General features: G+C 39.6%; 1 protein-coding gene and 2 pseudogenes across 1 annotated transcript in view; 1 reads left to right on the top strand and 2 right to left on the bottom strand.

The window, feature by feature from the left end:
* Positions 1–7,849, top strand: part of LOC122181323 (atrial natriuretic peptide receptor 1-like) — a 33,788-nt gene extending 25,939 nt beyond the window's left edge. Inside the window, 7 exon segments of the mRNA XM_042873756.1 lie at positions 831–924; positions 1,716–1,803; positions 2,746–2,885; positions 3,838–3,990; positions 4,806–4,904; positions 6,983–7,074; positions 7,685–7,849. Of these exon segments, the coding sequence (XP_042729690.1) occupies positions 831–924; positions 1,716–1,803; positions 2,746–2,885; positions 3,838–3,990; positions 4,806–4,904; positions 6,983–7,074; positions 7,685–7,849 (831 nt within the window).
* A 153-nt stretch (positions 7,850–8,002) lies between these two features.
* LOC122181316 lies at positions 8,003–9,706 on the bottom strand (annotated as a pseudogene).
* A 4,080-nt stretch (positions 9,707–13,786) lies between these two features.
* On the bottom strand, positions 13,787–17,079 carry LOC122181308 (annotated as a pseudogene).
* Between the last annotated feature and the right edge of the window lie 256 nt (positions 17,080–17,335).

Here is a 17,335-nt window from a genome sequence, read left to right as displayed (position 1 = left end):
TTATTTTATTTTATTTTATTTTATTTTATTTTATTTTATTTTATTTTTTGTTTAATCTCATATTTCGTGTTTAATGGGAATACTTTGAGTCAATTGTTCACTTCTGGCAGATTAAATGTAACCTGAGTTACAAAAACAAAGCTGCAGTTCTCCTTGAGACCTTTTGTTCTCATCCTCTTCCTGTCAGTTGTTCTTAACTTTCTCAGCTGCTCTACAGCTGAACACTTTGTTTTTGTCAGTCAAGTACTGCTTTTTTTTCCCCCTCCCCTATGGCTAGGTGGTGATTTTACAGTGCTGGGGCTGTGGAAACCCAGCATGATACAAATCTGTTTACACACATATTTTGAGCAGTGTGTCTTAAGCCCATCAGCAGACAGAAGAGAATCCTGACTTCACATCTTATTGCCTCCTACAGAGCAAGGGCGCAAAAAAAAACATAGCATAGCTGGAAAGCTTATGAAACAGCAGTATGAATTTTTGACAAAAAAAGAGACTTACATACCTCTTCAGTCTTGGTAACATATTTTAATAAACACTGGAAACTTGGTCTCTGCTTTGGATTTAACCACTACTGTTCATACAGGCCTTGAAAATACTGGGACTTGCTTCTGTCCTTGGTGTATGAAATGATCTTCAATATAGAATTGTGAATTTACCTTAGGAGAAAGCTGGTCTTTGCATTCTGTAAGAAAATCAACAACCTATCTCAAACCTGGGGCTTTACTCATCTGAATATTTTCAAAGCATGATAACTCAAATGCTTAGATCCTGCCCAACTAGAACCTGTTTCAATAAATAGATTATTTCATTCAATTTTCTGTGTTACTTAGATGGAGAAATACAGCAAACACCTGGAGATACTGGTTTCTGAGAGAACCCAAGACTTAATGCATGAAAAACAGAAGACCGATCGTCTGTTGTACAGTAAGTTATAAGTAGGACAAAAAAGCTGGATATTCTCAAAATAGTTTGAAGTTAGCTAATTACCAACAGAAAGATCCTGTAATAAGTTTAGTTGTCAACGAATTTATGCACATGTTCCTTGCTAAGTTTAAAGACATTTAGCTACTTTTTATATACCCCTCCTAAAAGTCAGCGCTCTAATCTCAGAGCTTTGACTGGATACTCTGGACACTGGATACTCTAGTGGCTCTGGTTTGTTTTGACCTTGTTTGGCTGTTTTTCTATATAGTTATGAGTACTGGGGAATTGCTTTTGGACTGAGGTTACTTTTGCTAGCATCATGTCTTCGGGAATACCTCAAAGTAGAGGGATGATGAAATAGTCATAACTCCTAGGAGAGAAAAAGGAAGAGGCTGTAAAAAATACAAGACGGTAGAAATAAAGACGATAAAGAAAACCAAAGAGATAGTAAACCAACACAGGAGGAAAACACTAACAAAAAGTTGTCAAAATGACTTAGTGATATCCCAAGTCACCCTATTAGAATCTGACATTTCTTGGAATGTATAGATACTGGTTTCTTAAAGCTAAAAAATATGAGTCATCTGAAAAATCTGAACTTGCTACCAGTGAGATTTACTGTGAATTCTGACATTATCTGCAGAACAGATTTTGATGCTTAAGACTGCTTTCACCTTCAGAATGTTTCACCTTTACAGACACTGCTCTTACATCTTTAAACAAACGTATTATTATTACTGTGTTCTTTTATCTATGTCAAAATATTAAAAATGTTTTAACTTCTATAACAGGTATGTTGCCAAAGCAAGTAGCAGATGATCTCAGGCAAGGAAAACGTGCACAAGCTCAAAGTTACTTAAGTGCCACCATCTTTTTCAGGTAAATAAAAGTGAACAATAGGAATAGAACTGACTCCTTCTCTAGCAGCATCTAGGCTCCTACCGTAGGTGAAGCTTCTAGCTGAGTATCAAATTTATATTTAAACTACCACTGCTTGTATCAGGTGGCAACATTTGACTGCAAATAAGTGTCTATCAAAATTGTCAGATTCTAAGGCTGTGCCCCAGAGTATGGTGGGCATGGCACAGCTCCCCAGGGCTGCAGGCATGGCCCTGAGCTGCCAGAGCTCAGGGAGCATTTGGGCATCGCTCTCACACACAGGGTTTGGGTTTGTGTAGTGCTGTGTGGATCTGGAAGTTGGGCCCCATGGTCCTTGGGGGTCCCTTCCAACTCTGGATATTCTATGATTCCATGTTTCAGTTTTTTCATTAGAATTATTTAGAAGAAGAATGAGTACTGCAGAGCTCTAACACACAGCAGCACATCACTGTAGGTGTTACACACACTCATATCCATTTCACAGGACAAGCCTAAATACAGTTTCCAGGTTTAGCTATGTAAAGGAAACACATCCATCCTTAGAGTCAGCAGATCTTTACAGTTTTTGACACTTGGTGTCATTATGTGTGCTTGTAGCATCATGTAAATCAAATTTGCTCTTGTAATAAAATGGATAGATACTACGGGTTTTTTTTTTCATTTTTACATAAACTAAAATTAGAGACTAATTAGATTGACAGATTAAAGTCTAGTTGTAAAAAAAGCCAACATTTTATTCCATTAGTAAGCAGAAAGACTTAGGTTAGTCAGTCCCTTCAAATGGGAAGGGTGTTTTTTAGTTTAAGTAAACATTTTAAGATATAACTATTCTGTAAGATCACCAGCCGAAGACAAGTGAAAAAAGTGAAGTCTGAATGTCTAAAATTACCTGACTGCTATGGTTAAGACAGTACGTATGTTCTTTTTTTTGTGTTTTAACAGTGACATTGTTGGCTTCACTCAGCTATCCAGCAGCAGCACACCTTACCAAGTGGTAGATCTCTTGAACAAGCTTTATACCACTTTTGATGAAATCATAGATAACTATGATGTCTATAAGGTGGAGACAATAGGAGATGCCTGTAAGTTCCTTGAACTGTGGAAAATGTTGGGACATCAAGACAGAGACTGATGACAAGGAAGGGCAGGTGAAGGAGATTTAGAAAAACTTTTTACTACTGGGAAGACACACAAAACAAATAGGCAAAAAGTCCTAGCACAGCCCCAGCAAACTTTTGGAACACCTCCATTGCATGTATTTCATCATTTCTATAGCTGGTGAATGTTGTGGATAGAACATTGGGGTGCAGCAAAAGTTCTTTATTTGGTTCCTGTGACTTGCAAAGTCTGAACTGAAATCTTGGAAACTGAGTAATCACAGTTGGCAATTTTTGTTTCATGTGAACAAAACTGAAAAATGTACCTTCTGCATGGGAACATAAATGCCATTTCCTAAGCTATAATATGTGGTTTTTGGTTTTATTTTTCCCCCAAAGACTCTGATAGCCTTCTCTCCCCTTAAGCTCTATCTTCTTAGCTGCATCTTCTTTTGGATTTTTAGGAAAAGATTGTATTTGCCCTCATGGAAGCCTGCTAGCAACTAACCACTATTAAAGCTGATTTACATCCAAAACCCAGAAGAATCTAGCAAAAGCTTGGGATAAGGCAATCAGGAATTCTTTAGATAGTGGGAAAGTAAAAAAACAAAACAGAAACAAACAAACAAAGAACCCACAAACGCCAACACTTCTTTTTCTGTGGTATGGTGTCGGCTTTGTAGAGCATGGAATTGTTGAAGAAATGCACCAAGAGGTCCTCTTTTCAGAGATCCTCAAGAGAGGGAGGGGGGAGGAAGGAAGTGTAGGAAAACTAAGAATGAAATCCAGAATTTTTTCAATGGATGACTCTATCTGCTTAGTAGACACAGCTGTGCCTCAGTATAGAACGGAATAGGGCTTCTTTTGTGTTACGTTGGCACTTTGATAAGTGTGTGTATAATGTCACAGGTTAACATAGTTGCATTGTTATGTTAAGATATGGTAGTGTCCGGAGTACCCAAAGAGAATGGGATCCTTCACGCTGGTGAGATTGCAAGCATGGCTTTAGACCTTGTGAATGTCTGCAAGACTTTTAAGATCCCACACAAGCCCAACACCCTTCTGGAGATAAGAGCGGGAATACATTCAGGTATGTTGAGAGAGCTACAAAAGAACTCATTTCTGGTTTATCAAAGGTCTCCTTGGACGTGTTTCCTCTCCAATGAAAATAATGTACAGCATGGGATGGAGCACTTCACAGAGGTCATCTCAACAGTATACATTACTGGGTTCACTGGGTACATAAATGTGGCTCTCCTTTTCAGTTCTCTCAAAACAGTGTTGCTTTTGGGTCTTCAATCTAGCCTTCATTCTCAGACTCTCATCTGCCTGATCTAAACTAATATGTGCCTGCAACTCCTTCCTGATAGAGTTGGGTATGCGCTATGTAGTCCAGTGTCTGCAAGTTGAGCAGCTTCTATTGTCTCAGCAAGAGATCAAATTTTATATAAATCCCCTGGGGCTGACATGAAGAAATCAAAACTAATATTTGATGGACACAGACATTTTCTGCCTTTAGCAGGATCAGGTTATTTCCTACTCCCAGTTTTCCACATGACTTGAGGGTGTTGTATGTGTAGCTCCTACTGGAAGGATTCCTATCTCCTTATCCCTAAAAATAGTATTTTATGGTGCTGAAATCCAGTTTCTGCAGGTGCTTTAACTCATGCATTGTACCTTTATCTCAACCTCACTTCCCTCACCATTCCCTTTTTCACATTCTTCCATGGTGTCTGGAAGTCATCTGTAAACCTGATATATGACTTATATGAGGCAGTACTGACACTTAGTCCTTACTTATCAATGAATGAGAAATAAGATAATGTAGGAAATGGCTAGGAGGTTATATGGCTAAATATATGATTTAAAAACACAAAATATCTTTTTTCTCCATTTCTTTAACAGGGGCAGTTGTAGCTGGAGTTGTTGGAACCAAGATGCCACGGTATTGTTTATTTGGAGATACTGTGAACACAGCTTCCAGGATGGAATCTACCAGTGAAGGTAATGAGGTGCAAAATGCAGGTGCAGTTTTGACCATCCCTTAATGAGTATTGAACAAATGTTATGCTTTGTAACTTTGAGTCCTGTCCTGTTTAAATTACTGCAATTTCTGTAAGAAAGGTGTTGATTTCTGGATTCATAGCCCATGGGGAAATTTGCCAGTGCTATTCCCTAAAACCTTTGTAACAGCATCCCCTCAATTCCTCAAATCTTAAAGGGGCATTTTCATGGCTTTGAAGTTCTCAACAATAAAAAAAAGTACACAAGAAACAGACTTTAGAGAAGATCAGAAAAAGGTATGTGGGTATGTTCACTGTTTTGTTTCTTACCTGGAACCCAGCTGAATTTACAGGAAAAATACTTTATGTATTTTTTTACTAGTAACTTTCTTCTAATGGAGAACACAGGAGATAGCAAGACACCATGGGAGCTGTGTCTGTCTTTAGCCAGTACAGAAGGTTATATATCTCAGCAAAGAGGTGAGAGCAAAATCTCTGTAGAATAAACTGTGGAGCTAACTTCGATTTCACTTCTTCCCAGGGGATACCAGGGCTCCATGTTTAGTTAACAAGCTTTATATTTAGCCAGTATGAGTATCTGAATCTCAGCTTTTGAAATATGTTAGCCTGAACTACAAGAACTGGAAAAAATGAAATGAAATGAAATGAAATGAAATGAAATTAAATTAAATTAAATTAAATTAAATTAAAAAATGAGGGAATGATTCAATAACATTCATTCTTGATAGGTTGTTTTTGTTTCTTTCATTCATGCAGTGAAGCCAAATAGTTTTATGGCTTACACTGCAATGCCTTCTGAAATGACTTGAATTAGGCAGAATCCAAGGTGTTTTTAAGTTTCAGGATAAAAAATGATCCACTAAAAACAACACAGGAAGGCAGAGGAGTGGCACTAATGGATGGCTTTGCTTTAGCCTAGGTATTTGAGAAATCAAGCAGGATCCATTCCTTCTCGCCATTACAAACCTTTTTCCAAAACAAATTCTATCCTGAGTTGAACACATCTAACTTTTTCCCCTCCTGTCATTTTTCCAGGTAATTTCTCTCCTGCTCCTTTCAGGCTCCCTGTATGATCTGGTGTCATTGGAATGGTTTTAAAAGTGATGATTTCAAAATCTGCTTCCATCATTCTTGATACTTTATCTTTTAGTCTGCATGCTTATCTGTCTTCCCTATGGCTCATAATCACATAAAAATTAAATAGAGTCAGAGATTCTTATATTTTACGAATTTCCTTTTCCCCCTCTTTCTCTGGTCACACATCTGAGGATCTCAAAATATGTCACCATGTTTTAACCCCCAGATGATCACTGTAAAACAGATGAGCTAATAAACATTACTAGCAATGTAAATTATAATTTCTCTCAGTTGGAATCTGAGTGCTGTGTGATTTGTTCCAAACGAGGACAAACTATTGAAGTATTAAATATCTGCTGGAAAGAATGTTTCAGATCTGTGTATCTGGGTATATTGAAACATGTATTACTAATCTAAATGGAGTTATCTTGAGTCTTTCAGCAAAAAGACATCTAAGTAAAAAGCAACCAACGAACAGAAAAGAAAAACCAAAGTGGAATTATGATAATACTATCCCTTCCTCCTGTTTTTATTTACAGGCTTGGAAGCAGAGCAAGGATAAAAGTATCTTTTATGTTTATACTTTGCTGTAAACACTTTGTGTAAAGAAGACACTGGCTCTTTATAAACCATGAGGTAGAACTATGCATTCACGGTTTTCTTTACTAGGCAAAAGGGCTCCTTGCCTGTAATTTCAGCCAGGAAGCTATGAGGAGTAGAAAAATAATATCAGATGCAGGATGTGAGGAGTAGTGTTTGTTGACAGCCATTTATTTGTCCTGAGATGCCCTCACAAAGAGGCCAGGGTATTGCAGCATGTGTGTGTGAGCACTTCAAACAACAATGGAATGACTGCAAAAACATGCAAACAATAAGGGAATGTTCATGAATAAGTCTAGAAGTCTTTGGTACACAGAAGATATCTTTCTGTCCTGAATGGTTAAATCATTGTAACAATATGACAATTGTCTCTTTTTCCAGCTCTTAAAATACAGTGCAGTCCAAGTACATACCAGCTGTTGGAGCAGATTGGAGACTATGTGTTAATATGTCGTGGGAACTTACAAGTCAAGGTGTGTATGCAACATTTACATTCAGCTTTTCAGAGAGGAGAGTGTGAAGGTAGTCTGGAGTTCTGGAATTCTAACCCATGCAGTCCTCTGTTGAACTCCATGGATTAGTCTGTTTCCTGCCCCCCAGGAGAGGTATCTCAGGCATTTAATCAGGATAAGCCTGCTAACTCAGAGAGTGAAGGGCTACACCCAGCTTGGAAGTAGTACTTGACAAGCAATTCTGACAAAACTTCTTGCAATAAAAGAATTCATTAAGGAACATCATAAATACCAACATTTCAACATTACCAACTGTAACACAACAGTATATTTCTAGTATATATTTACTATATAAATTATACTGGTATATATTTATTGTATTATGATTCTGTGATTCTGTGGTTCCATTTCTGGATGTAGCTTTGGAGGGAACTTCAAAGAATTGTTTAAACTATGCTGCTGCCACTAGCACACTATTTTTTAAGGCAAGATTTTGTGCCTGTCTTCCTATATATAAAATGTGTGACAGACATATCAGTCTCCTTTTGGGACATAATCTGAGGTGTAATTAAAAGATGATTACACAAGTGATGAGTAGTATTAGAACCTCATGACTCATTTTCTTTCTCAGGGAAAAGGAGACATGATAACTTATTGGCTGGAAGGTAAGAAAGCGTCTGCCACTCACAAGACAGTCCCCAACCCATCTGTGACTCTTCAAGATCCCAACAGAACTTCATTTAGTTTGATACCAGGTGTCCTTCAGAGTGATGCTGTCTCAAGTCCTGCTTACTAGCCACTCACTGACTCCAATATCCAGTCTGTTCTCAGTCTGTTAGTTGATTCTTCTGATTCAGAAAGTAAGAAAATAGAATGTCTTTTGGCCTTGTGGATGTTTCTGTTACCACTGTTCCATTAGGGGCAAGAAAGATACAAAAAAATCAAAAACTCATCTTGGGAAGTGAAGTGGAATTGCCAGGTCACAGCCTGAACCAGTACATGAACACTGCTGTGCCCAGAGTGTCCAATGCACCCTTCCTTTATCTCCCTCTGTGGTGCTTCTGAGTTCATCTGCCATTTCATAGACCAACATTCCTAATGGCCACCAATCCACTGCCCTGTTGTAAGCCTTGCTGAGAGTTATTTCAGGTGCCAGGTATCCTGGAGAACCACATAATGTCCAAGTTCTTGCTTTTACTCTTTTTGCAAAGCCAGAGTACACAGCCTGGATGTATTCTTAATTAAAAGATTTTCAGGCTTTAGATCTCTGTAAATGAGGTCTAATGAATGGAGGTACTCAAATATTAGCACCATCGGAGCTGCATGAAACTCTGCATGTAGTTCACTGAATCTTCTGATTCGTCTCAGATGTAAGAACATTTCACCACCAGGAACATACTCCATTACCATTGTTGGAAATATCCAGGCAGTTTATCAGGACAGTATCTCTGATAAAGCAGATTTTATTGCCTTATTGCAATTGCAATGGCGGGAGCAAGCAGGATTGCACAGAAAACAGCATTAAATCTTTTACGCCCTATTACTCAATGCTTATCTCTTTCTCCCCTGGTTCCTCATTGGCTGAGTACTTCAGGTTCACAATCTTCCTGATGCTCAATTAAACGTGCAGATATTGGATAAACATCAATTTTTGCTAGCTAAGCATATATCGCTGGTTAGTTAACTTCTCACATTTGCTCATTCAACACTCAGTCATCGCTTCTGGACATCTGCTCATCCTTGCATAGAGATAAGCTTGGAAGGAGGATAGATGGGAGTATCTTCGTGCCTGCCTGTTGAATCCCAACCTACCCATAGAGCAAGGCATTCCAGCCTTTTATGGAGGACCTGGCTTCTTTGATGTTTAAGTCTGTTTTTCTTTTGCTGAGGATCCCTTATGCAAACAGAATAGTCCTACAATAACCTTTCTAGTCCATAATACTATACCTATACCTTTTGGAACATTTAAAAAACTATTGCAGTTTTGCAAGCAAGAATTAATCACATAACTCAGCAACTGTACTTCTAAAATAGACATATATGGTATGTCTACCTTTTCACATCAGCTATTTCTAAGGGCAGGTTGCAAAATACAAATACATTGTGCTCTACTTCTTCAGATCAATTCCCCTTTTTCAATATCTAATGCAGAAACAACATTCTATTCTACACCGTGTATAAATTTGAACCATCCCTAAAAGAGTACTCTAGTTTTACAAGAAAGGGAAAGTTCACTGCCTGTAATATTCTTCCATTCAGTGTGTATTCTGTCTGCTTCAGTCTGACAGCCTTTTGTTTGTCCAGTATCTTTATGGCATAATACTGTTTTCTGGCTTTATGCTTCACAATTTAACTCTCCTGAATGATCCCGTTCCAAGAGTTTTTTGTCTCTCAAACTCATCTAGAGCAGCAGTATTCTGAGGGGAGCTTTCCCATTTTCTTAAACAGTTGTTTTTGGCTTTGGCTAGGACACTTTCATGCTCTTGATCTCGTTGCCCTCCTTGGCGGTGCGGCGTGGGACAGGTGGGATGCCAGGCGGTGCTGGGCAGGGCTCGTGAGGCGGCGCGGCAGTGTTAGAGCTGCTGGGTCTCCATATCTCCTGGCTGCAGCAGAGGAGGCGAGCGCTCTGTCCCCCACCAAAGGCCTGATGCATCTCTCCTCTGGGGAGAGGCTGAGCGAGCTGGGTCTGCTCAGCCGTTACAAAAGAGGACTCAGAGGGGATCTCATTAATGTTTGTATGTTTCTTAAGTGTGGGAGGAGTCGACGAGACATGGCAAACCTCTTTTCAGCAGTCTGTGGGGACAGGACAAGGGGAAATAGTCATAAAGTGGGGAAGTTATCTACCAGCATGCAAAGCAACTTATTCACAGTGAGGATGAGGTAGCACTGGCACTGGCTGCCCAGGGAAGTTGTAGCACTGGCATAGGCTGCTGTTCTTCTGCTTCTTTACCCTCCATTCTCTTACTGATCCTGAGTATTGTTTACAAAACATTCATGTAGAAGTGATTTTTCTGGTGTAAATGTATGTAGCTTAAATAAGCAGCTGTCTAATTGTCCACGTTGCCATGCAGTTAGCGTACTCTTGATGCTGCATGTGCGGTCTATGATAGTAATAAGAGATTGACATTAGTTCCTTCTTCAGCTTCAAGGGGTAGTAAACACAGCAATAACATTAGATTTTTCAAAGACTCCTATCTAGTAGAAATAGAATCCCAAATCCTTCTAAAATCCACAAAAAAAAAAAAAAAAAAAAAGTAAAACATGTTGAGCAAAATTCTGTCTCAAAAGTCTATGGGAATATTGTCACTTGAATGGGACCCAAATTTCAGTGAGCAACACTTGTAGAACTGCTTTTACCACTTGAGACCTCAACATGGAAGCAGTTACAATTTTTAAATATGAATTTTAAATTGATTTCACAGTGTTGTTTGTTGTTTTTTTTTTTTTCCCACAACTTAGAAGATTCCTTTGTCTTCTTTTTGAATTTCGTATTAGCACACAATAAAGTACAACAGTCCATCTTGCTAGAGGACACAACCCATTATAGCAATGGCAGATAGATTATATAGATCCCCTTCCTCAATTTGAGGGGGCTAAATATGCCCTAACCTCTGTTCATACAGCAAGTGGATTGGTGCAAGCCTATCCTGTAGCAAGGGCAAACCAAGCCTATACCATTAAAGCTCTAACTAGGTTGATGATATTACAGGGGACTCCTGAGGTCATTGAGAGTGACCAGGGTACACACTTCATGGGTGCATCTGTGCAGAAATGGGCCAAAGACAACAACATCAAATGGCAGTTTCACCTGCCCTAAAATCTAAAAGGAGCAGGCCAAATAGGAAGATACATTAGAATCCTGAAGGCTGCTCTGAAGGCAGATTCAGGGGTGAACCAAGAGTCTTTATGAAACTCTGTGGGACTTGAATGAGAGACCAGTGATGGCAGACCCAGCGCTTTAAGAATATTGCAGACAACTTGAGCCTCCCTGCTTAGGATACAAATTGCACAAAAGGACAGCTCACTCAAGCCACAAATTGGCGCCATGAATAATTTTCTGCTCCCTGCCCCTGAGGACCTAGAGCCCAGGAAACACAAGGTAAAATGGCCTTGGAAGGTGCAAGTAGGATCAAAAATGTTGTGGTTTCCTTGCACCTTGGGGGAGATTGGTAGAGGTTAGGGAATCAGTAAATCTTCCAGTGGTTGATACATGGCCAGCAGAGGTAGTAGTTGACACCCCGATTTTCATTGCGAAGCAGACATTAATCATGTCCACGGGCAAATTAGAACACCCTCCCCTGCCTCCTTTGGTACCTGATATAGTGATCTAGCCACAGATATCAGGCCAAAGTGTGTGGTACTGAAGTTCAGGACATGCCCTGATACAGGCAGAGGTGTTGACTCAAGATTGAAATATGTCCTGTATCCTACTGTGGAGTGGATACCTACCCCTCCTTGTACCTCTTGAACATCTGTATTACTCCCCTTGAGGCTGTAAATTCACAGCACAGCCAGCTGCTACAACTTCACTCCAGCATGCTCCAGTATCCACGAGGAAACATCGTGACACCCTGTGGTGGACTGCTGAACTTCTGGTAACTGGCAAATGTGAACTTGGACAGATCCTTGAAGAAGGTATGCCTCAAGAAGGAACATCAAGTACTGGCCCAACAGAACCACAAAAAAAGACTGCCAATAATTGCTTTCAATGCCTTAACATTCTGCATTGTGGCAGGTATTGTACGTGTGTTGTGATGTACATTGTATTTTGAACCACTAAAACTGCAGGAGCACATCCCCTGTCTGCTCAGTCACTGGTTCGTATGAAGGGATGGAGTGTAGTGGAATTGCCAGGTCACAGCCTGAACCTGAGTGTGCAGAGCAGGGGAGCCCCGATCCACTCTTCCTCTCTCTCTCTCCCCTCAGTGGTGCTTCTGGCCGTGCCTCCAGGAGCAGGTATACTCTTAGAGACTGTGCAGTTTGCCACCCCCTCCTTCTCTGGCACTCCAGAGTTCAAACCAGAAAAGGCTGCATTCTTCAGCTCACCCTTTTTTCCAGACAGTTGCTGGGAGGGTTAATTCTTCTTTCTTTGATATTTTGTTTTATAGCACCTGTATCTCCAAGTCTCTGTCGTTTCCTTTGCTTTACAGGAGTTGATACTTAACTTCACAACCTGGTGGCTGGACAGTCCAGCCTGTAGCTGCCCCCATAGGAAAGAAAAAGACAATGTAGTGTTGCTATTGAATAGTATGATAAACCTTGTGGATGTCATTGGTCTTGTGGTACAAAAGGAGAAAAGAAACATGGATTGTGTCAGAAGACAGGGCCCAGTGAAAGAAGGAATGAAGCCATGCAAGCGTAGTGGATACAAGTCCAAATGGGAATCTGGGTTCTTGCTTCATTCTCTAATTGCCTGGAGCACAGAAAGAAGAGTAGGAAGGAGCTTGGGGGTGTTGCATAGACTCAACACTCAGTGATACCTTCCATTTTACTACAGAGATCTGAAATCTTAGGAGAGAAATAGAAATCATTGCAAGCTGTTGAACGGAAGAGAGTCCATTACAACTCTTGTTTTTGGCTGCTCTGAGATCTCTCTGAAAACCTCCTCTTAACATTAGCTTTTGCAACTAACATTAACTTACTAGTTAACTAATGCTAACTATGTTAACAAAGCAATTTATGGAGTTGCTTTGACTAAAACAGCTGTGAGCCTTCTGCTACTGGCTAGATGTGTGAGTGAAATCAGAAAGGCTTCTGAGTCACTGTGTAGTGTAGAAAAGGTTGTTCCTGAACAAGCATTTCCTGTAAAGTGAGATGCATCACTACAAGTGGAGTAGTCTGTTGATGAACATGTTTCTGTAAGCAGTGCTGGTGTTGACTTTCTTTAAAGACAAAACATACGTATGGTAACCATGCTTGTACTTTATCAAGTTCTATTTAGTACCCTCCAGAACTAATTTATTTTTGAAGAGTTTAGTCAGTCTAGCTGATCTGGTCAACCGTGCAACAGAATCAGATGTGTGATATAGGAAGAAAGCATAAGGAGTCACAGCAGTTTCGACATAATGTGACCTGGACTGCCCAAAACTAACTGGGAGGAGGTGAGAAAGAAGCACTGTTAGTGATGTAGCAACATTTACTCCTCCTTCTTCTAAGTTAATTTAGCAGACATTTATATGGCAATAAATACTAACTTCAAAAACACTAAAAATGCTGGCTAGGTTAAGTCTGAACTCCTGAAAAAATATTATTATAAACTGTAGCATCAGACATGAGACAGACAAGAACTATTGGCTGGCAGAGTCTAGAAGCAGCATTTACCTTTCACTTCAGTCTAAATCACACTAGCAGCAACACCTTCCATTTCACTCACACAAATAATACCTCATTCAAAACAAAATGGAGCATTCTTGGGTAAAAAAACTACTTCATTTTAAAGGGGAAAGATGAACAATACACAGAAACAAAGATCAACAGAAACCAAAGTTCAGTAGAAAAGCAATCTGTTGTTCTGTATTACTGCATAAAAAGTGCTTGCTTAATTGTGCCTGGTTGGAAGGGTTGGTGCATACTGCACCCATGGAGGATGTCAATGAAGAACTCAGTCAGCTCTGTGGAATGAAGTAACTAGGTAACTGTTTTGACATATGATGGTCTCCGCTCCACCCCACGTGTTAACAGAGTGCAAAGAGCCCAACATGAGCTCTGGTGTCATCTTGCCCTCTTATTCCTACTAAAAATCCGCAAATTTTTTGCACATTTTTTCTGTTAGAGATGCACAAATTTCTACTTCTTCATAGTCATCCAAGTTGCTGGTATCTCCAGGGCCTCTGCACTTTGGTGTGAATGGAGCTTCTACCTTTCTCTGATAAATGGCAATCCAATCTGTAGCTGCAAACTACTTGTGGTTCGTTATGTCATCTACACCACTGAGATTTCCATATCATCTGGCCAAGTCTACCGGAAGTAAACTTACTGGAAGATCCTTCAGGTCTGAAATGAAGCATGATGAGAACCTTACCTTGCCAGACACAATCTGTCATAAATTTGAATAGGCTGATCTGCCATTTCACTCCTAATGGCCACCAATCCACTGCCCTGTTGTAAGCCTTGCTGAGAGTTATTTCAGGTGCTGGGTATCCTGGAGAACCACGTAATGTCCAAGTTCTTGCTTTTACTCTTTTTGCAAAGCCAGAGTACACGGCCTGGATGTATTCTTAATTAAAAGATTTTCAGGCTTTAGATCTCTGTAAATGAGGTCTAATGAATGGATGTACTCAAATATTAGCACCATCAGAGCTGCATGAAACTCTGCATGTCGTTCACTGAATCTTCTGATTCATCTCAGATGTAAGAACATTTCACCACCAGGAACATACTCCATTACCATGTATAAATTAGAACTGTCCCCAAAAGAATACTCCAGTTTTACATGGAAGGGAAAGTTCACTGCCTGTAATATTGTTCCATTCAGTGTGTGTTCTATCTGCTCCAGTTTGACAGCCTTCTTTTTTGTCCAGTACCTTCATGGCATAATACTGTTCTGTGGCTTTATTGTATTATTTTACTGAGTTAACATGTTTTAAGCTTTTAGAAAAGCCGTATCTAAGGTCTTTTTATCAAGTATAAATGGGAAATTATGTTCTTTATGTCCATTTGTAGTAGCATTGTAGATTTAACTCAGTTTTAATCTGCTTTGTTGTTTTTAGAATTAAAAGTTTAAAAGTTAATGTGTTCACAGTCTGAAGTTTTCTATGTATAAACAAATGCTGAGTGGCTGTGAGCACCGTTGGATTGACAGCTGTCATTACAGATCTTTGGGTAGTATTCAAATTCTGCTGAATATAATGCAGGGATTCCTGTTGACTTCAAGAGGTTGAGAGTCTGTATGGTTCGAGGAGAACCAATGTCAGCCTAACTCTGTTTTCTCAATCTTTTGATTCTCTCCTTGAAAAAAAGCATCTCTTCTGCAACTTCAAATAGCAGTCCCCATTAATGGCAGTTTGTTCACTGACTGAGATTGAACCGTTCATCTTCCAGAATACAGAAGCAGTGACAGTTATAGATGCAAACTGAACTGTCCTCACTCAACTGGCAAGTACTTAAGATTTATTTCAGGCATTTTGGAAGCTACTGTGAGTGACTTTGGATGAATATTAGGAAAAGTTTCTTCTCAGAAGGAGTGGTTAGGCATTGAAAGGCGTTCCCAGAGAGGTGGTAGATTCATCACCCATGGAGGCGTACAAGAGACATGCAGATGTGACACTGAGGAGCATGGTCTAGTGGGCATGATGGGATGGGTGATGGTTGGACTTGATGTTCTTAGAGTTCTTTTCCAACCTTAATGATACTGTGGTTCTATGATTTTATTCACAACAGCCATATTTCAGTGCCACCTACCAATAGGCAAGTTACAGGGACGTGAATGCTAAACAGCTACGCAGATTTCTACCAGACATCACATACAAGCAGCAAGCATTAGATGTTGTACTACACAGCTTGTTCAGCAAAGGTGGCTGCAACATAAAGGCTGTGAGGTGTGTCTTGCTTTTACCTCCTGGGGATGACTTAGCTATACAGACTGATTTTTTTTGTATTGTTGTGGGCACATATATGTACATATAGATCTAAGAATATATATATATGAATATCTAGTGTAACTATATAGATTAAGGAAGACTATAAATATCAAACATGTCTAGTTTGAAATGTATCTGTATAAAGAGAGATTAGTGCAAATCAAGATCCTGTATAATGTCACAATGTTTTCGACAGCTATATTGGAAGTGTCATAAGTTTGAACACTGCAAACATCTCAGTTTTTGATTGCACTGAGATAACAAAGAATGGTTGCCAACATAAACTTCAAATACAAGGACAGGTTGTCTTCATAACATCTGCAAATATAAAGGCTCCCATTCTGTTGCTCTGAATCAGCATCCTTGTGTGGGGCTGTATTTGTGACTATGACTACTGCAAACTCAGATCTCCAGAGTTCTGCTAGAGCTCCTGGCATTTAGAAATAGAGCAAAGTCTTGCAGCTACTCTGGAAGCTGCTGCCTAAATTCCTAGCAAGCTTGGCAATATGGAAAAATTCTGCTTAGTGATTGCCATCTGGTCAATGTGAAGTCTGACAACCATGTAATGCTCTTCTATAAGATACTTCAGATTTGCAGAGTCCACGTCCCAGATGTGGACTCTGTCAGCTAGTCTAGCAGGTATTCTCTTCTGAAAAGGGATTTTGTGTACAGATAAATATGTGACGTGTTCCTCCTTTCATGGGAGATTTTTTCCTTACTAGAAAATGTGACAGCTGTGGTAATAGCACTGAAGATCTGAAGGTGATGCATGCTCTTAGGTCCTTTCAGTTCTTCATTGAATCTTTCAGTGTCTATAGTGGTGGAAAACAATGCAGTGAGTACTAATACTATGTTTGCTATGTGCTGATTTTATGGAAAGATTATGTGTTTCACTATGTACAGTTAATGTGATTATTACTCACTGCAGCTCCAACTACGTGAAGGTGAAGACGCAGGGGCAGGTTGTTTAAATAAATCACATAACGCAAAAACTGACTTACGGATGTTTTTAATTAGATTGATAAACCATCACATTTGTTTTAATGCGAATTTTGAGGAATAGATAGAATAACCACAATATTTTTAAAAGTCCCAGCAAGTTTAAAAAGAATGGTCAATATATTTCGTAGTGTAAAACTTCCTAGAATTTTTTTCAAACCATTGGCATTGGGAGGAGACTCTTTTGCCACTAAAAAGTTAAGACTTTATCCCCAGCAAACATCTTTTATTTGGCTTGTTATTGATATTTACAGATATCTCCAGTTCCACACTCCTTTTTGAATAAACAGAAAAGCTGTCTGCTTCTTTCTACAGCTACGAAGTGAAATCAGAATCATCAATTTGTTTAAAGAAAATGCAATCAGGCATTCTTTGCAAACAGTATGAGGGCATAGTATGGATGCTGAGCCTGACTATGGAGTCAGAGGATGCCTGGTGTCTTGCCCATGTCCGAGAAGAGGCTGTCATGTGGTTCCCCAAGATGTAGAGCAGGCAGGCACCTCTCCCACACCACCTAGACTCCCAACTCCTTTCTATCTGAATTGAACTCTATAGTAAATAGAGTCTTTGGTTTTTTTTTAAGCCTATCCTTCTGGGGCTGTCTTTTTAGGCCAGTAAAACAACAAGGCTATGCAAGATTATCCTTGTTTTTCAACTGGCTACCGTATCTGCTTTCCAGGTAAGGACTACTCTGTTCTCCTAAT

Source organism: Lagopus leucura, unplaced genomic scaffold (genome assembly GCF_019238085.1).
Source record: "Lagopus leucura isolate 7727_CA_CO unplaced genomic scaffold, USGS_WTPT01 Super-Scaffold_54, whole genome shotgun sequence".
Classification (NCBI taxonomy): domain Eukaryota; kingdom Metazoa; phylum Chordata; class Aves; order Galliformes; family Phasianidae; genus Lagopus; species Lagopus leucura.
This window is presented reverse-complemented; position numbering and strand designations above follow the sequence as displayed.